Source organism: Chlorocebus sabaeus, chromosome 10, assembly GCF_047675955.1.
Source record: "Chlorocebus sabaeus isolate Y175 chromosome 10, mChlSab1.0.hap1, whole genome shotgun sequence".
Classification (NCBI taxonomy): domain Eukaryota; kingdom Metazoa; phylum Chordata; class Mammalia; order Primates; family Cercopithecidae; genus Chlorocebus; species Chlorocebus sabaeus.
Window position 1 is genome coordinate 102,229,092 of NC_132913.1, and position 19,372 is coordinate 102,248,463.

Genomic DNA, 19,372 nt, shown 5'->3' on the forward strand with positions numbered 1-19,372 from the left:
AGCAACAACTGCTCTGTTTAAAATGGCAAAACAGATCAGTACAAACCTATTCAAATCAGCCCACAGAATCAACATTACATTTTTATTCCCCTGCTCCCCGTCCAGTTCAAGACTAAAATCACCACCCATTATCAACTAACTCAACTATAGGAAATAGAGCTTCTGTGATGTAGCCTTACAAGTCTTTTATTTTCTTTTCTTTCTTCTTCTTTTTTTTTTTTTTTTTGAGACGGAGTTTCGCTCTGTCGCCCGGGCTGGAGTGCCGTGGCCGCATCTCGGCTCACTCCAAGCTCCGCCTCCCGGGTTTACCCCATTCTCCTGCCTCAGCCTCCCGAGTAGCTGGGACTACAGGCGCCCGCCACCTTGCCCGGCTAGTTTTTTTTTTGTTGTTGTTTTTGTATTTTTTTTAGTAGAGACGGGGTTTCACCGTGTTAGCCAGGATGGTCTAGATCTCTTGACCTTGTGATCCGCCCGTCTCGGCCTCCCAAAGTGCTGGGATTACAGGCTTGAGCCACCGCGCCCTGCTAGCCTTACAAGTCTTTTCTAACAAACGGTTTTCAATTTCTCACTCTATTTCTCTATTCCAGTACTCTGGAGAGCTACGCAACAATGTTGGAACAGTAGCAACAGTAGCACACTGATGCAGTGGAGAGGAGGCAGATGAGGAAAAGTAAGAAATACAGTAACTTTACTTTAGAATTCACAGCCTCTTTTTAAATAAGATGAACAAGATCTGGGGAATAAGTGAATTAAAATGAGGCACAAGGCAAGGAAAATACTCTAAAGGCAGACAATATTAATTCGGCTTTCATATTAAGGCAGTGTCAATTATTAAATGGCGTTAAAATTGAAGACCCCCTTCCAGTTTTGAACCCTCTGTGTCTTGTGTGTCATGATCCAACTAAATCTTACTATAAGTGAGTGGACTTTTAAGGTCACTTTAAAGCTTTTTAAATAAGGAGGGGGAAAAAAAAAAAAAAAAAAAAAGCTTCCCTCTGCTGCCAGCCTCCAGCACAAGTAGACCATGGCAAAGGAATTAAGTCAGGGGAACTGGTCTCAGGTAGTCTGCCCCCCGCCCCCCACTCTTCTTTTTAGTTCATTTTCCTAGAAATGAGAGATAATAATCCTCAAGCTATCTAATACCAGGGTCTCTTAAATTTGTCCCTTAATGTAATGTATAAAGATCTGACATCTATCATTTATATTTAATTACATATTACATTTTAAGTACGTGTTAACTCTTAAAGCCTTTTTAAAAATCTCTAGCTGTAATATAAAAGATACTGTCCCTTTGTAAAACAATGTCAGGCTTTAGGAAGAAGGAGGCATTTATGCAGTGGGATGAAGGTAAAAATTTTCTTGAAATTACACTATTATCACCAGTCACTGCAAATATAACTAAATCAGTTCTTTTAGGATAACAGGGCAGGGTGCAGTACCTAAGTTCAAAGCAAAAATAACCAGCAGAGTGTACTCTCAAAAAACACTGAATAAAAAGCTATAGACAGAAGTTACATTCATAATATTGTGTTCAATGAGTTTTGTGCTTCTTTAGTGAATAAATCTCTCCCCACCCACCCCCTCTCCCAATATTCTTTCCTGAAATGAATTTTTTTTTCCTCTGTTGGTTTGATAATGTAGAAATCACTAATGCTCCTAAATACAATATTTGATTTTTTTTTTTTTTTTTGCTTTTTAAAAAATTTTGCTGGCCGGATCCAGTGGCTCACACCTGTAATCCCAGCACTTTGGGAGGCTGAGGTGGGCAAATCACAAAGTCAGGAGTTTGACATCAGCCTAACCAAGATGGTGAAATCCCGTCTCTACTAAAAACACAAAAAGTAGCCAGGCGTGGTGGCGCACGCCTTTAATCCTAGCTACTCAGGAGGCTGAGACAGGAGAATTTCTTGAACCCAGGAGGTGGAGGTTGCAGTGAGCTGAGATCACGCCACTGCACTGCAGCCTGGGCAACAGAGCGTGACTCCATCTCAGAAAAAAAAAAAAAAAAAAAGCTTTTTATTTTTAATTGTCTCTGTTTCTGTGCTCTGGGCTGTTGCTCAAATCTTCCATTTTCTAAAACAGTAAATCCGCTTGCAACACATATTTTATATTCCTAAATTAACAAAATGACCTTAAATGCTCAATGGGCCTAAAAGGGTTATAGGTTTCAAATTAATTACCCCAGTTTCAAGAAAGAAAGAAAAAGAAAGAAAAAGAAAGAAAAAGAAAGAAAGAAAGAAAGAAAGAAAGAAAGAAAGAAAGAAAGAAAGAAAGAAAGAAAGAAAGAAAGAAAGAAAAGAAAGAAAAGAAAAGAAAGAAAAGAAAGAAAGAAAAGAAAGAAAGAAAAGGGCATTTCCCCAGATTTCTTAACAGTGCAAGTGCTATTTCTAGAGCAAGTTATCATGTATTTAGCAACTGGAGTGCAATGGCACGATCATAGCTCACTGTAACTTTAAGGTCCTGGGCCCAAGCAATTCTTCTGCCCCAGCCTCCTGAGTAGTAGCTAGGACTACAGACATACATCACCAGGCCTGGCTAATTTTTTTTTAAATTTTTTTGTAGAGATGGGGGTCTCACTATGTTGCCCAAACTAATGGACTCAAGCAATCTCCTGCCTTAGCTTCCAAAATGACTGGGATTACAGGTGTGAGCCCTTGCAACTTTTGCTTTATATTCATATCAGTTACAAATGAATGCAGGAATATCTGCCAAGATACAAATTTGATTTTTTTTCCCAAAACAATCCTGTAATAAGTGAGCAGATAAACTGCCAGAACCACACACATTCCCTGTCTTCAACATGAAAGTACGCACACAAGAAAACCTTCCCAAAAATTTCCCCATTCTAATTCTCCATGGTAATGCAAAAAAAATATTAACTTAAAGAAGCTTAAAAAATAATATAAACACAATTGTGAAATGGAAGAGTCTCATGGGAATAGTCAAACAGAAACAGAGTGACAATTTAAAGAATAAAGGTAGACTCTCTCTTAAGGTTGCTAGACAGTTGCTATTTTTCTTTCATGTCACCTCTTCATATTATCAAAGTGTCTTCTGTTAACATTCTCCCCACCCCTGAACTGTACAGCTGATTAGCAAACAGCTTGCTTTTTATAACCAATCTGCTTTCTCCTCCCTAGTACTTGAAAGTTTGTCATATTTTCATCTTTCTACTTCATGTAAATGTAATGTCACGCGCATAAATAAAATTATGATAATTAGATAGAGTCTACAGTAACTGGATAAGCTTGAACTGATATGAAGTAGCCAGGAAATAAATTAAGTTTTGATTCTGGCTTCTTTAAATTACTTTCAAATACTCACTTTTGAGCTTCTCACAACTTGAAAGAATAATTGAACTTTTCTTAAACCATAGCAAAAATAATTTATCTAAGGAAAGTATTTGCCAAGGCTTATTAAAAATTTTCAATGAATTTGGTATTTTCAAGTAATATACTGAAGGCTGAAAATAAGAGTGTGTGTGTATCCCAGTGAATCTTTTATTGCTAATCTTTCAATCAAAGGAAAGATCCTTCACACATCTGTACATATTGCAGATCCACACATAATCCAGCAATATAAACTTTCCAAAAACATACACACACAAACAAAACTTTTCCTTATTATAAAGCTTAGTTTTTCTAAAATACCATTAATAATAAACATATTCATAAAAACAATACAGAACATTACAATTAAGTATAAGACAAATGACTTGCCTAGCATGGTTAAGCTTTTCCTTTTCCATGTAAATGAACTGACCAGGAACCAAAAAATTCCCTTCTTGGCAATTAGATGCCATTAAAACAAACAAACAAAAATTAACCATCTGGAATGAAGCTCTAAAATATGTTAAATATTTCTCTGGCTTCTTAGTTAGAATTTACTGAATAAAATACAGGCATACCTCGGAGATACTGTCGGTTCAGTTCCAGATCACTGTGATTAAAGCAAATACTGCAATAAAGCAGGTTACACGAATCTTCTGGTTTCCCAGTGTGTATAAAAGTTATATGTACACTATACTGTAATCTACTAAGTGTGCAATAGCATTATGTTTTTTAAAAAATGAACAGACCTTAATTGAAAATAACTTTATTGCTAAAAAATGGTGACAATCTTTTTGCTACTAGATGGTCTTGCCTTGATGCTGTGGCTGCTGACTGACAAGCAGGTAGTTGCTGAAGGTTTGGGTGGTTATGACAGTTTCTTAAGACAACAATAAAGTATGCCACATCAACTGGCTTCATTTCATGAAAGATTTCTCTGTAGCATGTGATGCTGTTTGGTAGCATTTTATCCATGCAGAACTTCTCTCAAGATTGGAGCCAATCCTCTCAAACCCTGATGCTGTTTTATCAACTAAGATGATGTAATTTCCTAAATCCTTTGGTGTTATTTCAACGATGTTCACAGCACCTTTACCAGAAGTAGATTCCATCTGAAGAAACCACTTTCTTTCTCATCCATAACAAACAATGCCTCATCCATTAAAGTCTGATCATGAGACTGTAGCAATCAGTTGCACCTTCAGGCCCCACTTCCAATTCTAGTTATCTTGCTATTTCTACTGTACCTATAGTTACTTTCTCCACTGAAGTCCTGAACCCCTCAAAGTCATCCATGAAAATTGTAATCAAGTGTTTTCCAAACCACTGTTAATGTTAACATTTGGACATCCTCCCTTGAATCACCAATGATATTAATGGCATCTAGAATAGTGAGTCATTTCCAGAACCATCAGTGTAATCCCATCTATAGCAGGTATAGCCTTACAAAATGTTTTCTGTTTTTTTGTTTGTTTGTTTTTTGAGACGGAGTCTCACTGCTGCCTATGCTGGAGTGCAGTGGCGCAATCTCAGCTCACTGCAAGCTCTGCCTCCTAGGTTCCCGCCATTCTCCTGCCTCAGCCTCCCGAGTAGCTGGGACTACAGGCACCCGCCACCACACCCAGCTAATTTTTTTATATTTTTAGTAGAGATGGGGTTTCACCGTGTTAGTCAGGATGGCTCAATCTCCTGACCTTGTGATCTGCCCACCTTGGCCTCCCAAAGTGCTGGGATTATAGGCGTGAACCACCCCGCCCAGCCACAACATGTATTTTTTTAAGTAGTAAGACTTGAAAGTAAAAGTTACTCCTTGATTCATGGGCCACAGAATTGATGTTTTGTTGGGAGGCATGAAAACAGCATTAATCTCCTTATAACATCCTCATCAGAACAGCTGGGTAACTAGGTGGCACTGTCAATTAGTAATATTTTGAGTATCTTTCCTGAGCAGTAGGTCTCAACAGCGAGCTTAAAAAATTTAGTAAACCATGCTGTCAAGATGTGCTCTCATCCAGGCTTTGTTGTTCCAAATGGTAAATGAGCATTGGCTTTCACTTCAAGTCACTGACTGCATTAGCTCCTAACAAGAAAGCCTGTCCTTTGAAGCTTTGAAGCCAGGCACTGACTTCTCTTTCCTAGCTATGAAAAACCCAGATGGCATATTCTTCCAACAGAAGGCTGTTTCAACTTAACTGAAATCTGTTGTTTAGTGCGCCACTCTCATAATTATCTTGGCTAGATCTTCTGGATAACCTGCTGCAGTGTCTCCATCAGCACCTGTTGTTTCAACATGCATTGTTATGTTATGGAGATAGCTTCTTTCCCTCAACTTCATGAACCAACCTCTGCTAGCTTCCAACTTTTCTTCTGCAGCTTCCTTACCTCTCTCAGCCTTCACAGAAGTGAAGAGATTTACGATCTTCCTCTGGAGTAGGGTTTGGCTTAGGAAATGTGGTTGGTTTGATCATCTATCTAGACCATTCCAAGTCTCCTCATATCGGCAATAAGGCGGTTATGCTTTCTTCTCATTTGTGTATTCAACAGGGTAGCACTTTTAATTTCCTTAAAGAACTTTTTATTCGCATTCACAAATTGGCTGTTTGGCAAGAGGCCTAGCTTTTGGCCTATCTCAACTTTCAACGTGCCTTCCTCACTCATCATTTCTAGCTTCTTATGTAAAGTAAGAGATAAGCGACTCTTCCTTCTACTTGAAAACTTAAAGGCCATTTTAGTGTTGTTAGCTGACCTAAATTCAATATTCTTGTGTCCCAGGAAACAGGGATTCAAAGAGAGAGAGATGGAAGAATTATCAGTACGTGGAATAGTCAGAAGAGACAACGTTTATCAATTAAGTTTGCCATGTTACATGGGCAGGGTTTGTGGTGCCCCAAAGCAATTACAATAGTAACACTGAAGATTACTGATCACAAATCACCATAACAGATACAACAGTAGTGAAAAGATCTGAAATATTGTGAGAATTACCAAAATGTGACACAGAGACACACTGAGCATATGCTGTTGGAAAAACAGCACTGACAGACTTGCTCAATGCAGGATTGTCAAAAAACACAAAAACAAAACTTTCTGCAAAGCACAAAAAAAGTGAAGTGCAATTAAATGAGGTATGCCTGTAATTTAACAGATAATTCTGATAACCCAGTCAATGGCACAATAAGTTACTGGTAATACAAAAGCAGACTTATACATATGTGGTAGGCAACAAAGGAGGAAAATAGATATTGACTCCAAGAGGTATTTTATAAATTAAACTCTTGAGAAAATATCACATATGCCAAGGCTGCTTTTGTTTCCTTTGTTACCTTCTCATGAAGCTGCTATGAAGGATACATAATTTCACACACAATATAACATGACTGTGTTCAAGCATAATAAACTACAGAGTTAAACTCTTAATCAGTCTCCTCACAAGGGATCTTCTCTCTATCCAGGGGATCTTCACCACCTTTGTTATGTTCTAAGCATACCATGCCTTGTAAGTTGCATTCAAAACATTATCTATTATGTCTACATCACTAATACACCATGTCATGCCAGCTTCAAGCCATTCTTCTATTCCACAGTAAGTCACTGCTGTGGCATAAATTATGAGTAATCACTGCCATTTTAAGAATTTGTGCTAGAGAACTTGGTAGGGGAGTGTGGGGTAAGAAAAGAGGAAGGTCAGTATGGTACAAATTCTCAAGCAAAACTGACATAATAGAAAATAAAAAATTTTCTCTATATCCTTAGTATTTTGTTTTCTACTGGGTTGGTGCAAAAGTAATTGTGGTAATAAATCAGAAGAATAAATAATGAGTATCTTAGTTTCTACTTAAGTATAATACTTTCTCATAAAATCTCCCATTCATAACAGTGTTCTCAATAGCAGTTTAACACAGGTGATGCAGACATTCAAATAGGAACATGAGTTATGAAGATATTCAAATAGGAAGAGGGGTATAAAAAAGACTTATTGATAGGACAGTAGAGAAATGACAATTTTGACTTCGGTCAGATTACTCTGGCTGTTACATAGAGAACCGACTGCAGGAAATACAAAGGGAAATTAGGAAGCTACTTCAGTGGTGTGGTCAAAAAATTATGACCCCCCAAAATGTTCACAAATAATCCCCAGAACCTGTGACTGTATTACCTTACGTGGTGAAAGGGACACTGCAATATAATTAAGTGGACACACCTTGAGATGGGGAGATTATTCTGCATTTCTCAGGTAGCTCAATTTAATCACATGAATTCTTAAAAGCAGAGGATCTTTCCTGGCTATGTCAGAAAGATGAGATGTGAGGAGGACTCAATCTGCTGCTGCTGGATTTGAAGATGAAGATGAAGAACAGGACCACGAACTAAAGGAATGTGACAGTCTCTAGAACCTGGAAACAACTCTCAGCTGAAAACCAGCAAGAAATCTGGATCTCAGTCTTACCACAAGAACGATGAAGTCCCTGACAACCATCCAAATAAAAATAAAATGGATCTTTCCTAGAACCTCCTGAAAACAGCTGACAACATGATTTTAGTGTGATGAGACCCATACTAGACTTCAGGTGTACAGAACTGTAAGAAAATTAATTTGCATTGCTTTGAATCGCTAACTTTGTGGTAATTTGTTTTGGCAGCAACAGAAAACTAATGCAAGTGGTTGGGGCAAGAAAAGAGAAGTAGCTGCTAGTAGGGTGGTAGCTATGAAAAGGTTATGGCCAACGATGATGCCCAGAGGTAGTTTGGGGCCAGGTATTATAGAATGTTTATTAATAATGTTTCCAAGTTCAGAAATGAATCAGCAAAGCCTTACCTGCAGTGGGGGAAGGTAACTAGTGCAGGAGAACAAACTCCTGCTGGGTTCTCTGCCCTCAGTGCATACACCAAGCATGCTCAGTGCAACCATGTGCTCAAACTGTAGAAACTGCTAGTTTACCAACATGCTTAAGAAACAATACAATATAAGTATAAATAAGTTTAGAGCCACTTCAAATCCTTTTCTGAAGTAGATGGGTACAAAATATAATCACCACCAAAAAAGACACATACCTTTTGACAGCACAAAACCTGGTCCTTCCCTTTATTTGCTTTGGCTGCCTTTAAGGTCACCAAAACTAAATTCACTCCAGTTGTAGTAACTCTTTCCTCTTAACCAACTCCTTGTTCCATTTTATAGTAGTTTTAACTTTAGAGCCACTTCAAACCCTTTTCTGAAGTAGGTGGGTACAAAATATAAATAAGATGGCAGAACTGCAATATGTGTACACATAGATTATTTATTCTTGGCTGCAAATGAGAAAATTAGGATAGGAATGAAATGAAAACTCTTTCTAAAAAGATTGGCCGGGTGTGGTGGCTCATGCCTGTAATCCCAGGACTTTGGGAGGCTGAGGCGGACAGATCAACTGAGGTGAGGAGTTCAAGACCAGTCTGGCCAACATGGTGAAACTCTGTCTCTACCAAAAATACAAAAAGTAGCCTGGCATGATGGCAGGTACCTGTAATCCCAGCAACTCGGGAGGCTGAGGCAGAAGAATGCTTGAACCCAGGAGGCAGAGGTTGCAGTGAGCTGAGATTGTGCCACTGCACTCCAGCCTGGGTGACAAAAAATAAATAAATAAATAAATAAATAAATAAATAAATAAATAAAAGATATATATAAGCAAATCTACTGATTTTAAGGATATGTCTATTAAAATAAAGCTAAGGTGAGAGGCATACATTCAACTCATAAAAAAATTTTAAAAGGACACTATTAATTGGTGATTTTAAAAACAATAAAAATTAACTTTTAAAAAATGTGCCATCACATAATCTGATAACTGGTGACAATAATCACATTTAATAATTAAGTCCAAGGAAATAAAAATGGATTATTCTAATTCTGGCAGAACTCTAAGTAAACTGACAAAACTCGTATGAAGCAATCTATGGCAACTTTTACCCCAAGACAGCAGAGCTGAACAGTTACAGACACTTCATGGCCTGCAAACTGAAAACGTTTACTCTAACTGCCCCTTTAGGAAAGAATTTACGAAACTCTGGCCTAGACCCTAGGGATCCTCGTTAATAAATTATTCTTATGGTTAGAAGAAAAAGTCTCCACCAATATAAGCAAATGCTTGCCTGATAGTCCAAAAAATTCCCAGAAAGCAAAATACATAAATTACTATGTATTAGTCAGAAAAATGAACAAAAATAATAATTACACTACTTATGTCTATAACTTTATGTTTACAATAGCTTATATATACATATAATATACAGATATATAACAAAGATGACAAAAAAGTCTGATTTTGTAAGTCACGATTTGCAGAAATAAAACTAAAACACAACCAGAGCCAAGTCCAAAAATTCAAGATGTCCAAAGGATATGAGGTCATGTTGTAAGGTCCCTGCCTCACTGGTATCAGAAATAGAGTACAGTCATCCCTCAGTATCTGCGGGAGACTGGTTCCAGAATCCCAGCAGATAACAAAATCCACAGATCCCTTATACAAAATGATGTATTTGTAAATAACCTACACAGATCCTCCAGTATACTTTAAATCATCTTTAAATTACTTATAATACGTAATATAATATAAATGCTATGTAGATAGTTATACAATATTTTTAAATTTGCATTACTTTTTATTGTGTATTGTTATTGGCTTTTCTCCCAAATATTTTTGATCCGCAGTTGGTTGAACCCATAAACATAGAACGCACAGATACACAGAGCTGACTCTATTCCTTATTAATCTGGAAGAAAAGCAAGGAAAACAAACCAGCAGCAGTTGGGATAAGCTCTGTTTGTGCTATTCCCTTTTTCCACACAGAAATACAGGAATCTTTGGACCACGCTCAATGTCTACTCCGTGTTCTTCCCAAATGTTTTATGTTGCCCTGGTGCCTCATGTTTGTGGGCCTCCAAGTGGTTCCTCCCAGGTGCCTGAAAGTTCTCTACTCATCCAGAAGACCAAAGGGTTTCCTGGGTGAACTGACTACGTACAGTTGCTAAGAGAGCATAAAAGCTATCCTAATTTAGTACTAAGGTCTACCATATCATACTTTCCTAACACTTGCATGAAATCACAGAGCAAAGCCTATAAAGCTGTGGTGCCTAATGCTCTGTTTCACATGTAGTGTTTGTGTCAATTTCAAAGATTAACCACTGCCAAGTGTTTAGAAAACAGGCCAGGTTCCAAAAAATGCTGCCACATCCCAGGTGCTGAGAATAATTAAAGAGAATTAACGTTCACTGAACAGGTCAGTAAAAGGAATGGCTGGTTGTAGGGCAAAAAGCAGCTCCTTTGTGGTGAACCAGAGGAGCCATTTCTGATAGTCAAATGTCCTGGTCATTGCAGAAATGTATAGACCACATCTTTCAACCTTCCAAATTCTGGTGGGCTCTTTTACTAGGTAAACATTGTTGCCTGTAATAACTTAGCAATTGTCTACATTCATAAAGCATGAGGACAGGTAAACAAAATGATAAAAACTGAAGGTAAAATAGACAAAAGCAGAAGCACTTGGCAAAATAAAAGCTGAAATATTCAAATATTGGTTTTCTCCTACAAGATCCTGCTGCCCAGACTCAGGGGCCACTGCTCCAACTGAAGTAGAGATGCTGTCCCTGTGAATTTGGCTTCTCTGGTTCAGAGGAAGTATCATGTCTGTGAAAGGTTAATTATCCTAGTAATCCTATGCCATTTTTCACCAACTCCAAAGAAATTGCTTTACAGTTGGCCTCATTCTGAGATGGTATTTCAGAGTAAGCATCCTACCTTAATAGAAGCAATGTGGAGCAAAGTCTCTCCTCTATGATTTCTTTTCACAGCCATATTGGGCAACAGCTTCATTGCTGAGGGGCTAGACATCACTCGTCTGTAACTTGAACTATTTAATGTAGAAGGTGGTGTACTCGGAGAAAGACTAATGAATTCATCTGACAAGTTACTGTTTTTCCTCCCTGATGTACCACCAACTTTACGTTTGCATGAAGGTGGTGAAGAACATTCAGGCAATGGTGTATTTTCTGAGGGCATCGCTTGCTTAACAAAATCTCCACTGGTGCTCAGAATGCTGGTTCTACATCTCTTAGAAATGGGACTGGAAAGTCTATTGTGATGGCCACGTTTTCCATTATTTTCTAATGGCCAAGATTTCTTAGATGTAAGATAATTTTTGCAGACCTTCTCAGGAGTCACTACTTCATTCCTGCTCTTAGTGTCCGGAGACTCTATTTGCTCAGCCAATGGTAAAGAGACTTCAGTTAAACTTCCAAAACATTCAGATTCTGTCAAGGAGCCACTTGCTAGTAAGTCTATTTCACCATTTATCTGAGGACTGGAGATAACGGATGGTTGGCTACAGAAAGATACCAGCTTTTGCTTTGATTCCTCTTTGGAGTCAAATTCACCATCTTCTTTTTCTGCCTCTAAATTCCACTTTTGGTTGATTTCAGCTAAAGTTTTCTTTTTTTGCTTTTTTCTGGATCTTGCAGAAGCCTTTTTAGCCCTCTCAGAAACATCTGCTGGAGGACTTGTGGAAACAAATTCATAGGAGTCTTGCTGAGCATTTGCATCTTTTTTTATTTCAGGCTGGGTTCGCACTGAAACTTTACTCACAACATATCTGACTTTCTTACTTCGAGGGCTAAACCACATTTTAATTGAATTCTTCTTGCTTTCTGCATCATTAAACAAACTTCTCCTAGGGTCATCTTCTTTCGAATCTGACAGGAAAAAAAGAAAAAGAAATCTGTTACATGAACTTTATTGCTCCCACAAGGAGCTCCCAAAGAATTCTGTTTATAGTTCCCCTAAAGTGTATCATCTTTTAATTATGTACTTCTTTCTCAGATCCTAGAATATGAACTCTTTGACAGCAGATATTCACTCATTCAATAAATACTTACTGAATCCAACTTTGTGCCATATCTTAGAGACTGAAGATATAGCAGAGAACAAAACATAAAACTTATATTCCAAATATAGTACCAAAAAACCCCATAAAATACAAATCTAACAGAATGTGTAAGTTCTGTTTGCGAGGAATTACAAAATACTTATTAAAGAATTCTACACAAACGGAAAGATATACCATGTTCATGAACTATAACAATATTGTTAAGATGCCAATTGTTCCAACAGATTTACAGATATAACAAATCCCAATGTAAATTCCAGTAGGCTTATTTGTAAAACTCAACAAGCAATTATAGAATTTACATGGAAAAAGAAAGGTACAATTTGAAAGGCAAAAGACTTAGAACGACCAACATAATGCTGAAGAACAAAGTTGGAGGACCCATACTATATGATTTCAAGACTTATCTCTGACAAAATGAATACAGGGGATTAAAGACAATAGTCATGACCCTTTACGTATCATCTAATATGAACTTCAAGCTGTATAACCAAAGATTAGTAAGAATGAATAAACAATAACTACATACTCAAACATAATCTCTTAAGCCAAAGAAGCTACATACACATTGTATGTTTTCACTTACATCAAATATAAAACAGCCAAAATTAATTTAATGTGTTAAGTCAGAATAGTAGTTGGTTATCCCTATAGGGAAAAGCAGTGACTGAAAGGGAGCACAAGAGGGACTTCCAGGGTATTGTTTTTGTTCTGGGCAAGTTCAGTTTGTGCAAATTCATTAAACTATATAGTTAGAAAATATATATATTTTCTACATATATATATAAAATAACTTTTTTAAAGTTTTTTAAAAATATAGATTTATAATTAAGAATTAAAACACAAAGATTCCACGGAGGGTAGACAGAATATACAAAGATTCAGTAGAGTTTTTAAAAAGAAAAATTAAAAAATTTTTCTGCACAGCAAAAGAAACTATCATCAGAGTGAACAGGCAACTTACAGAATGGGAGAAAAATTTTTGCAATCTATCCATCTGACAAAGGACTAATATCCAGAATCTACAAAGAACTTAAACAAATTTACAAGAAAAAAAACAACCCCATCAAAAAGTGGGCAAAGGATATAAAGAGATACTTCTCAAAAGAAGACATTTATGCGACCAATAAACATGAAAAAAAGCTCATCATTATTATTAGAGAAATGCACATTAAAACCACAATGAGATACAATCTCAGGCCAGTTAGAATGGCTATCATTAAAAAGCCAGGAAACAACAGATGCTGGACAGGATGTGGAGAAACAGAAATGCATTTACACTGTTGGTGGGAGTGTAAATTAGTTCAACCATTGTAGAAGACAGTGTGGGCATTCCTCAAGGATCTAGAACCAGAAATACCATTTGACCCAGCAATCCCATTACTGGGTATATATCCAAAGGATTATAAATCATTCTACTATAAAGACACATGCACATGTATGTTTATTGCAGCACTGTTCACAATAGCAAAGACTTGGAACCAACCCAAATGTTCTTCAATGATAGACTGGACTAAGAAAATGTGGCACATATACACCATGGAATACTACGCATCCATAAAAAGGATGAGTTCATGTCCTTTGCAGGGACATGGATGAAGCTTGAAACCATCATTCTCAGCAAACTAACACAGGAACAGAAAACCAAACACTGCATGTTCTCAATCATAAGTGGGAGGTGAACAATGACAACACATGGACACAGGGAGGGGAACATCACACACCAGGGTCTGTTGGAGGGTGGGGGGTCATGGGAGGGATAGCATTAGGAGAAATACCTAATGTAGATGACGGGTTGATGGGTGCAGCAAACCACCACAGCACATGTATACCTATGTAACAAATCTGCACGTTCTGCACGTGTATCCCAGAAATTAAAGTATAATTTTAAAAAAAGAAATAAAGCCGTTTGTTCTTCCCATAGAAGCCTTTTCTTCCCTCTACCTCTTCCCATTAATTTAGGTTTATAAACCCCCATTTTTCCAGTTTGGAGAGTCACATTTTTCTGTGAACTTACATATATATTCATAAATAAAAATCTGTCTTTTCTCTTACTAATCTTTTTTACAGTTTAATTCACAGGCCTCCATACAATGAACCTAAGAGTGTACAGGAAAAGTTTTTTTTCATTGACAAATCATACAAATCATCCACTTTTCTGATTTTGACAACTCCTTTCAAGTTGTCTTACGTTATTTTTGTCTTTGGGATATTCATTTTCTTCAAGAAAAAAAAATTGCCTTAAAATTCTCTCCCACTCCATGTAAACACAGGTAAAAATCAACCCAGGTCAGCCTAGCACAGTGGTAAGCACATGAATAGATAGTACTCAGTAAGTACTAGTGAATAAATTATCTGATAGTCTCTTAAATCTTTCCAAATGTTTATGTAAGAGATGTTAGAATTAATTTTAAGAGCTAGAAGAAAACTTGAAAATAATTTAGTCTAATTCTTTCATTTTAACAATGAAGGACTAAAGTCAAAACAAAAAGAAGGAAAGAGTCCCCTAACTCCCAATCTGGTGCTTTATCTCTCCACACAAACTGGATTAGCAAAGGTAATTTCAGGTCCAGAAAAAAAAAAGAAAGAGAGAAAGAAAAAAAGAACATAAGAAAGGGAAGAAAGTTGGAAAAATAACAATAACCAGATAAGATTTTAAAAATAATTAACAAATGATTTCATGCTGCCTGACAAACATTCTCCTAATTAACACAGACAATCTCCTCTGACCAACCAGGCTTCTTACAATATGTTCTGTGATTCCTATTAAAAGAAGAAAGAGGAGAAAAGAGAGAGACAGAGAAAAAGACAGAGAGAAAAATAAACTACCCAAATTTTGTTTTCCTCCTTTAAAGTTGCTCTTCATTCAAATCGAAAAGAACACTGCATAAAACTTTACTTACATTACAGAACCAAAGAAAAATTTTAATGGAATGGAGTTCTAAACATAAGGTACCTTAAGAAGAAAACCAGTGGCCACTAGTCTTACTCCTAAGGGCTAAAACATCCACCATATAGGAAATAAACATCTGATGTTACTAAGATATTCAATACCATTTTCAAATGGCGATTATTCTTGCAAACTTAAGAGATACATTATTTTCATTTTCTTACTGTTTTGTGGAATAAATTTCTTCTCAACATTCTCATGTCTTTATTAGCAAAAGAAAAGTACATCATCATTTTTTATTTCCTTTTAGTCATTTTTTATTCACACAGAACAGCTTGTTTTATTGTTTTACCAGCTTAAAATTATTAATACACCAGAAGATTGTTAATGATAATCTCAATTCTTTCAAGTTCAAAACTGCTTCTTCTGCCTATTCTTTCACCTCATATTTCCTGAGTACAAAAGTCCTATCTTTAAAAATACATTCATCTGGTAAAAGAACCTTAAAACAAGTGAGAAGAAATGGGAAACAGGCTTTGAAAAATAAAATAATTATTACTTAACTCTAGAAATTTCAGACATGATCCCTGCCTAGCAAAACAGTAAAGATTTTCTACTCCAAAGTGTAGCCATTGCTTCCTGCAGAAGGAATGGAAGCACAACATTGAAAAGGCAGTAAAATGATAAACCTGCTGGAGGCAGGAGTACGTATCTGAATAAGGGCAGATTCTCCTACATAAACCCTTTAAATGTCATAGGTGAACATGACCTGGTCCACAAAGTGTTATTAAGATAGGATCTTGGAAAGTATCAGAAAGAGGTATCCATTCACATAGAGACTTTATGTCTAGATTCAACAAGGTCTTTTCTTTGCAGTGATAAGTAGATTTCAAAACCAAGTCACTTCTGATACAATCTCAAGTCTATAGGAAAGGTCAAAATGAAATGTTACCAGGATTACTTTTCAAGAAAGACTCAGGATTACAAAGACATAAAGGTTAATCCTCTGATAGTCTATAATAACTTGCATTTGATTTTATTTTAAATTATTTTAAACATAGATGACATTTTCAATTAAAACCATGTCAAACCCTGAGGTTCTCAATGTTTGAAAAACTTTAAAAATGTAGAATTGAGCTTTCAAAGGAAAATTAAGCCTTATATATACCAGCAACATACTCAACTGTCTAAAAACCTAAATCTAAAAAGACCAGAAATTTCATACTCAGGTGTACATATTTCCTACCTTATAAATGAGTAAATGAAGATAACATATTCAATGTAATTGATATGAACACAATTTTACTATTCATCTGGTAATAACATTACTCAAGATTTTAATTATGTGTCTTGCATAACTAAGCAAGGAGCACAACAACAAAGATGACTGTATATTCTGAATTTTATTAGATATTCTGAATATCTAAGATAATATCTAAGATAAAACTGTAAAAAGCAAAACACTACTGCTGGAACATAAATCACATTATTAACAACTACCAACAATTTTTACGGGTGAATGCTTCTCAGCATGATAAATCATAATATTCATTTCATGAAGAAAAACATTGGTCCTTCCTCTGCACAGTAAATTCCTTAATGATAATATTTAAAAGAAAATTCTATTCTCTGAATTTCAGAGTACATCACAAAATATTGAGCAACAGAGATGCACGTGTTACTAAAGAGCTGCTTAGCCAAGTTTTTTCTTAAAATTTAGTAATCAACTATAGAAAAAAGAGGCAATTAGAAAATGTGATTTAGCTATCATTAATCTACATCAAAGGATTATAATGATGTACATTGTGTGCCTTTCAAATTATTCTCTATTATAGGTTTCACAACCGAAGTTGAGAAATCTCTTTGACGAACCAGTTCCTTATTAAAAATCAAAGGAAAGTCCTTTGCTACCATCTGTGCAACATTAACGCCTTCACTAAAGAATGATTATTTTATAACTTAAGAAGCACTTAGCTCTATTTAAAAAAAAACAACAGCAACATAGCTATTCAAACATTCATCTTCCTCTATTATAAAAACGTCAGAGCATATATGAAACACTGTGTAATCATTACAGAAAGACCAGCATCTCTCTCTAAAGCAGAAAATAGAAAGGGAAATTGTGATACTGTAAAAGCATAATCAAAGTATCTTTTTTAATATCACCAACACCAACATGTTTCACAGAACCTGACCAGCACCTGCAAGGTCTGACTTAATATGGTATGGTTCAAGAGAAAATAAAAACTTTTAAATTTAACTCCATTAGTAAAAAGAAGATCATGTTATAAAGTGTTATAAAGGATAAGGTAAAGTTATCCATAAATGGTTGTCAGCAAAATTTGACAATCTCCTCTTTAAAGTACACTGAACCAAGAAAAATCTGTTCAAGTATTTAGAAGCTCATTTTAGAAAGTATTACTATAAATCAGGCTTCTTTATCTCCAGTATACCATACACTATGCTCATGATTTGACAAGTTCTTCTTAATTGCCCACCTTAATTACAGTAATTATATATATTATAGTAAATGCAAGTAACAAGGTTCATTTGAAAGATAAATTGCAAACTACAGGGTTTTTAAAAGAGAAAATGTGAGAGATGTTCACCATTCCACTTAATTCATCATCTTCTACACATGACCATTTAACAGAATCATACAATTTTGGAATGACAGCTTAGGAATCACTTAATCTAATACCCTTATCCTAGTGAGATCATTTTCCAACGTCCTCATTATTATAAAGAAGACTGTCTTTTGTCCCCAACTATCAGTTCCTGGTATATCGTTTACCTTCTAACCTTTTAGTTCTAGAAGTACTTACTAGATAATCAACTACCACAAAGGTACTGCATAAAATACATAGAATAGACAAACTGTAAAGAAACAAAGGGAAATGTTCCAGAAAAAAATCTCAAATGCCCTTAAGGCTCATTTGTTTTTGGAAGAATTTGGGATGAAAAGTTGGGGACTACACAACTTATATTAAAGTAGAAAAAGCTCTGCACCATGGAATTTAGAGATCTCAACAGAAGGTTATAATTCAATATGTTTATACTCTAAATTTATTGTCATTTTCTACCAAAGTAGCAAAGAAAGATATTACTATTATAATTTTTTAAGAAGGCCTATGAATGCATAGATGTTATCACTATAAAATGAATTATTTAAACCAAATTCTAAGAATATATTTTAAAATTATTTTAATTAGGTCAGGCACAATTAGCTCATGCCTCTAATCCCAGCACTTTGGGAGGTCAAGGTGGGAGAATCATTTGAGGCCAGGAGTTGAAGACCAGCCTGGGCAACACAGCAAGACCCTATCTCTTCTAAAAGAAAAAAATAATAATTAACTGGCTGGGTGTGTGGTGGTAAGTGCCTGTAGTCCTAGCTATTTGGGAGGCTGAAGTGGGAGAATCTCTTGAACCCAGTTCAAGGCTGCAGTGAGCCATGATGGTGCCACTGCACTCCATCCTGGGCAACAGAGCAAGACACTGTCTGTCTCAAAATAAGTAAATGAACAATTTTAAGTTTAGACTCTAGGACGTGAATTAGCACTGCCAATTTTATGCAACTCAATTCAACAAACATAATGAATACCTACACTTCTTACCAAAAAGTTGTGAAAAACAGAAAAACAGTAAGAAATGTACAACACAACTGCCCTGTGTAGCCTGGGTCCTGTTTCCTTACCTACAGAATAACGGGATCAAAGATGACCTTCATGTTCCTAAATTCTGGATTATGTGTTATCTAAACAGTGAAATTCAACTCAGCTTAATATAAGTAACGTTGAAGGCAGCAGTGCTTAAGTTTGGTAAGGACTAGAGTAATTATTCCTAATTATAATAAAGAAAACAAATACAAAATGGTCTTTGGGAAATTAATCACTAGAATTATCTCTCCAATCTCCAACTCTACTTAGATGAGAAAGACTACATTCTTAAAGGCCTCAGAAACTTGTTCTAAACACAATTTTCCTAAATATCTTTAATGATGAAATATGAAGAAAGCATTTCATATTCCATAGTCCTCAAAATACAAATGATTCAAACATCACTAGCTAGAGTAAAATTTCTGGAAAGGAGTTTATCTTACTCTTCTTTGCACCCCTATGGTATAACATAACTGACAGCAGTAAATCCATCAAGGGTTACCCTGCTCACCATTTATCACCATTAAAAATGTTATATTGTTATAAACTGTGTTCTTCCCCCAACGAAATTCACATAC

At 36.0% G+C, this 19,372-nt stretch overlaps 1 protein-coding gene across 2 annotated transcripts in view; it reads right to left on the reverse strand.

Annotated features, from left to right (window-relative positions):
- Positions 1 to 19,372, reverse strand: part of BARD1 (BRCA1 associated RING domain 1) — an 83,698-nt gene that overhangs the window by 40,011 nt on the left and 24,315 nt on the right. For both annotated transcript variants that reach the window (XM_007966166.3, XM_007966167.3), the window contains one exon: positions 11,105 to 12,054. In XM_007966166.3, coding sequence (XP_007964357.1) covers positions 11,105 to 12,054 — 950 coding nt within the window. The remainder of the gene's footprint in view (positions 1 to 11,104; positions 12,055 to 19,372) is intronic.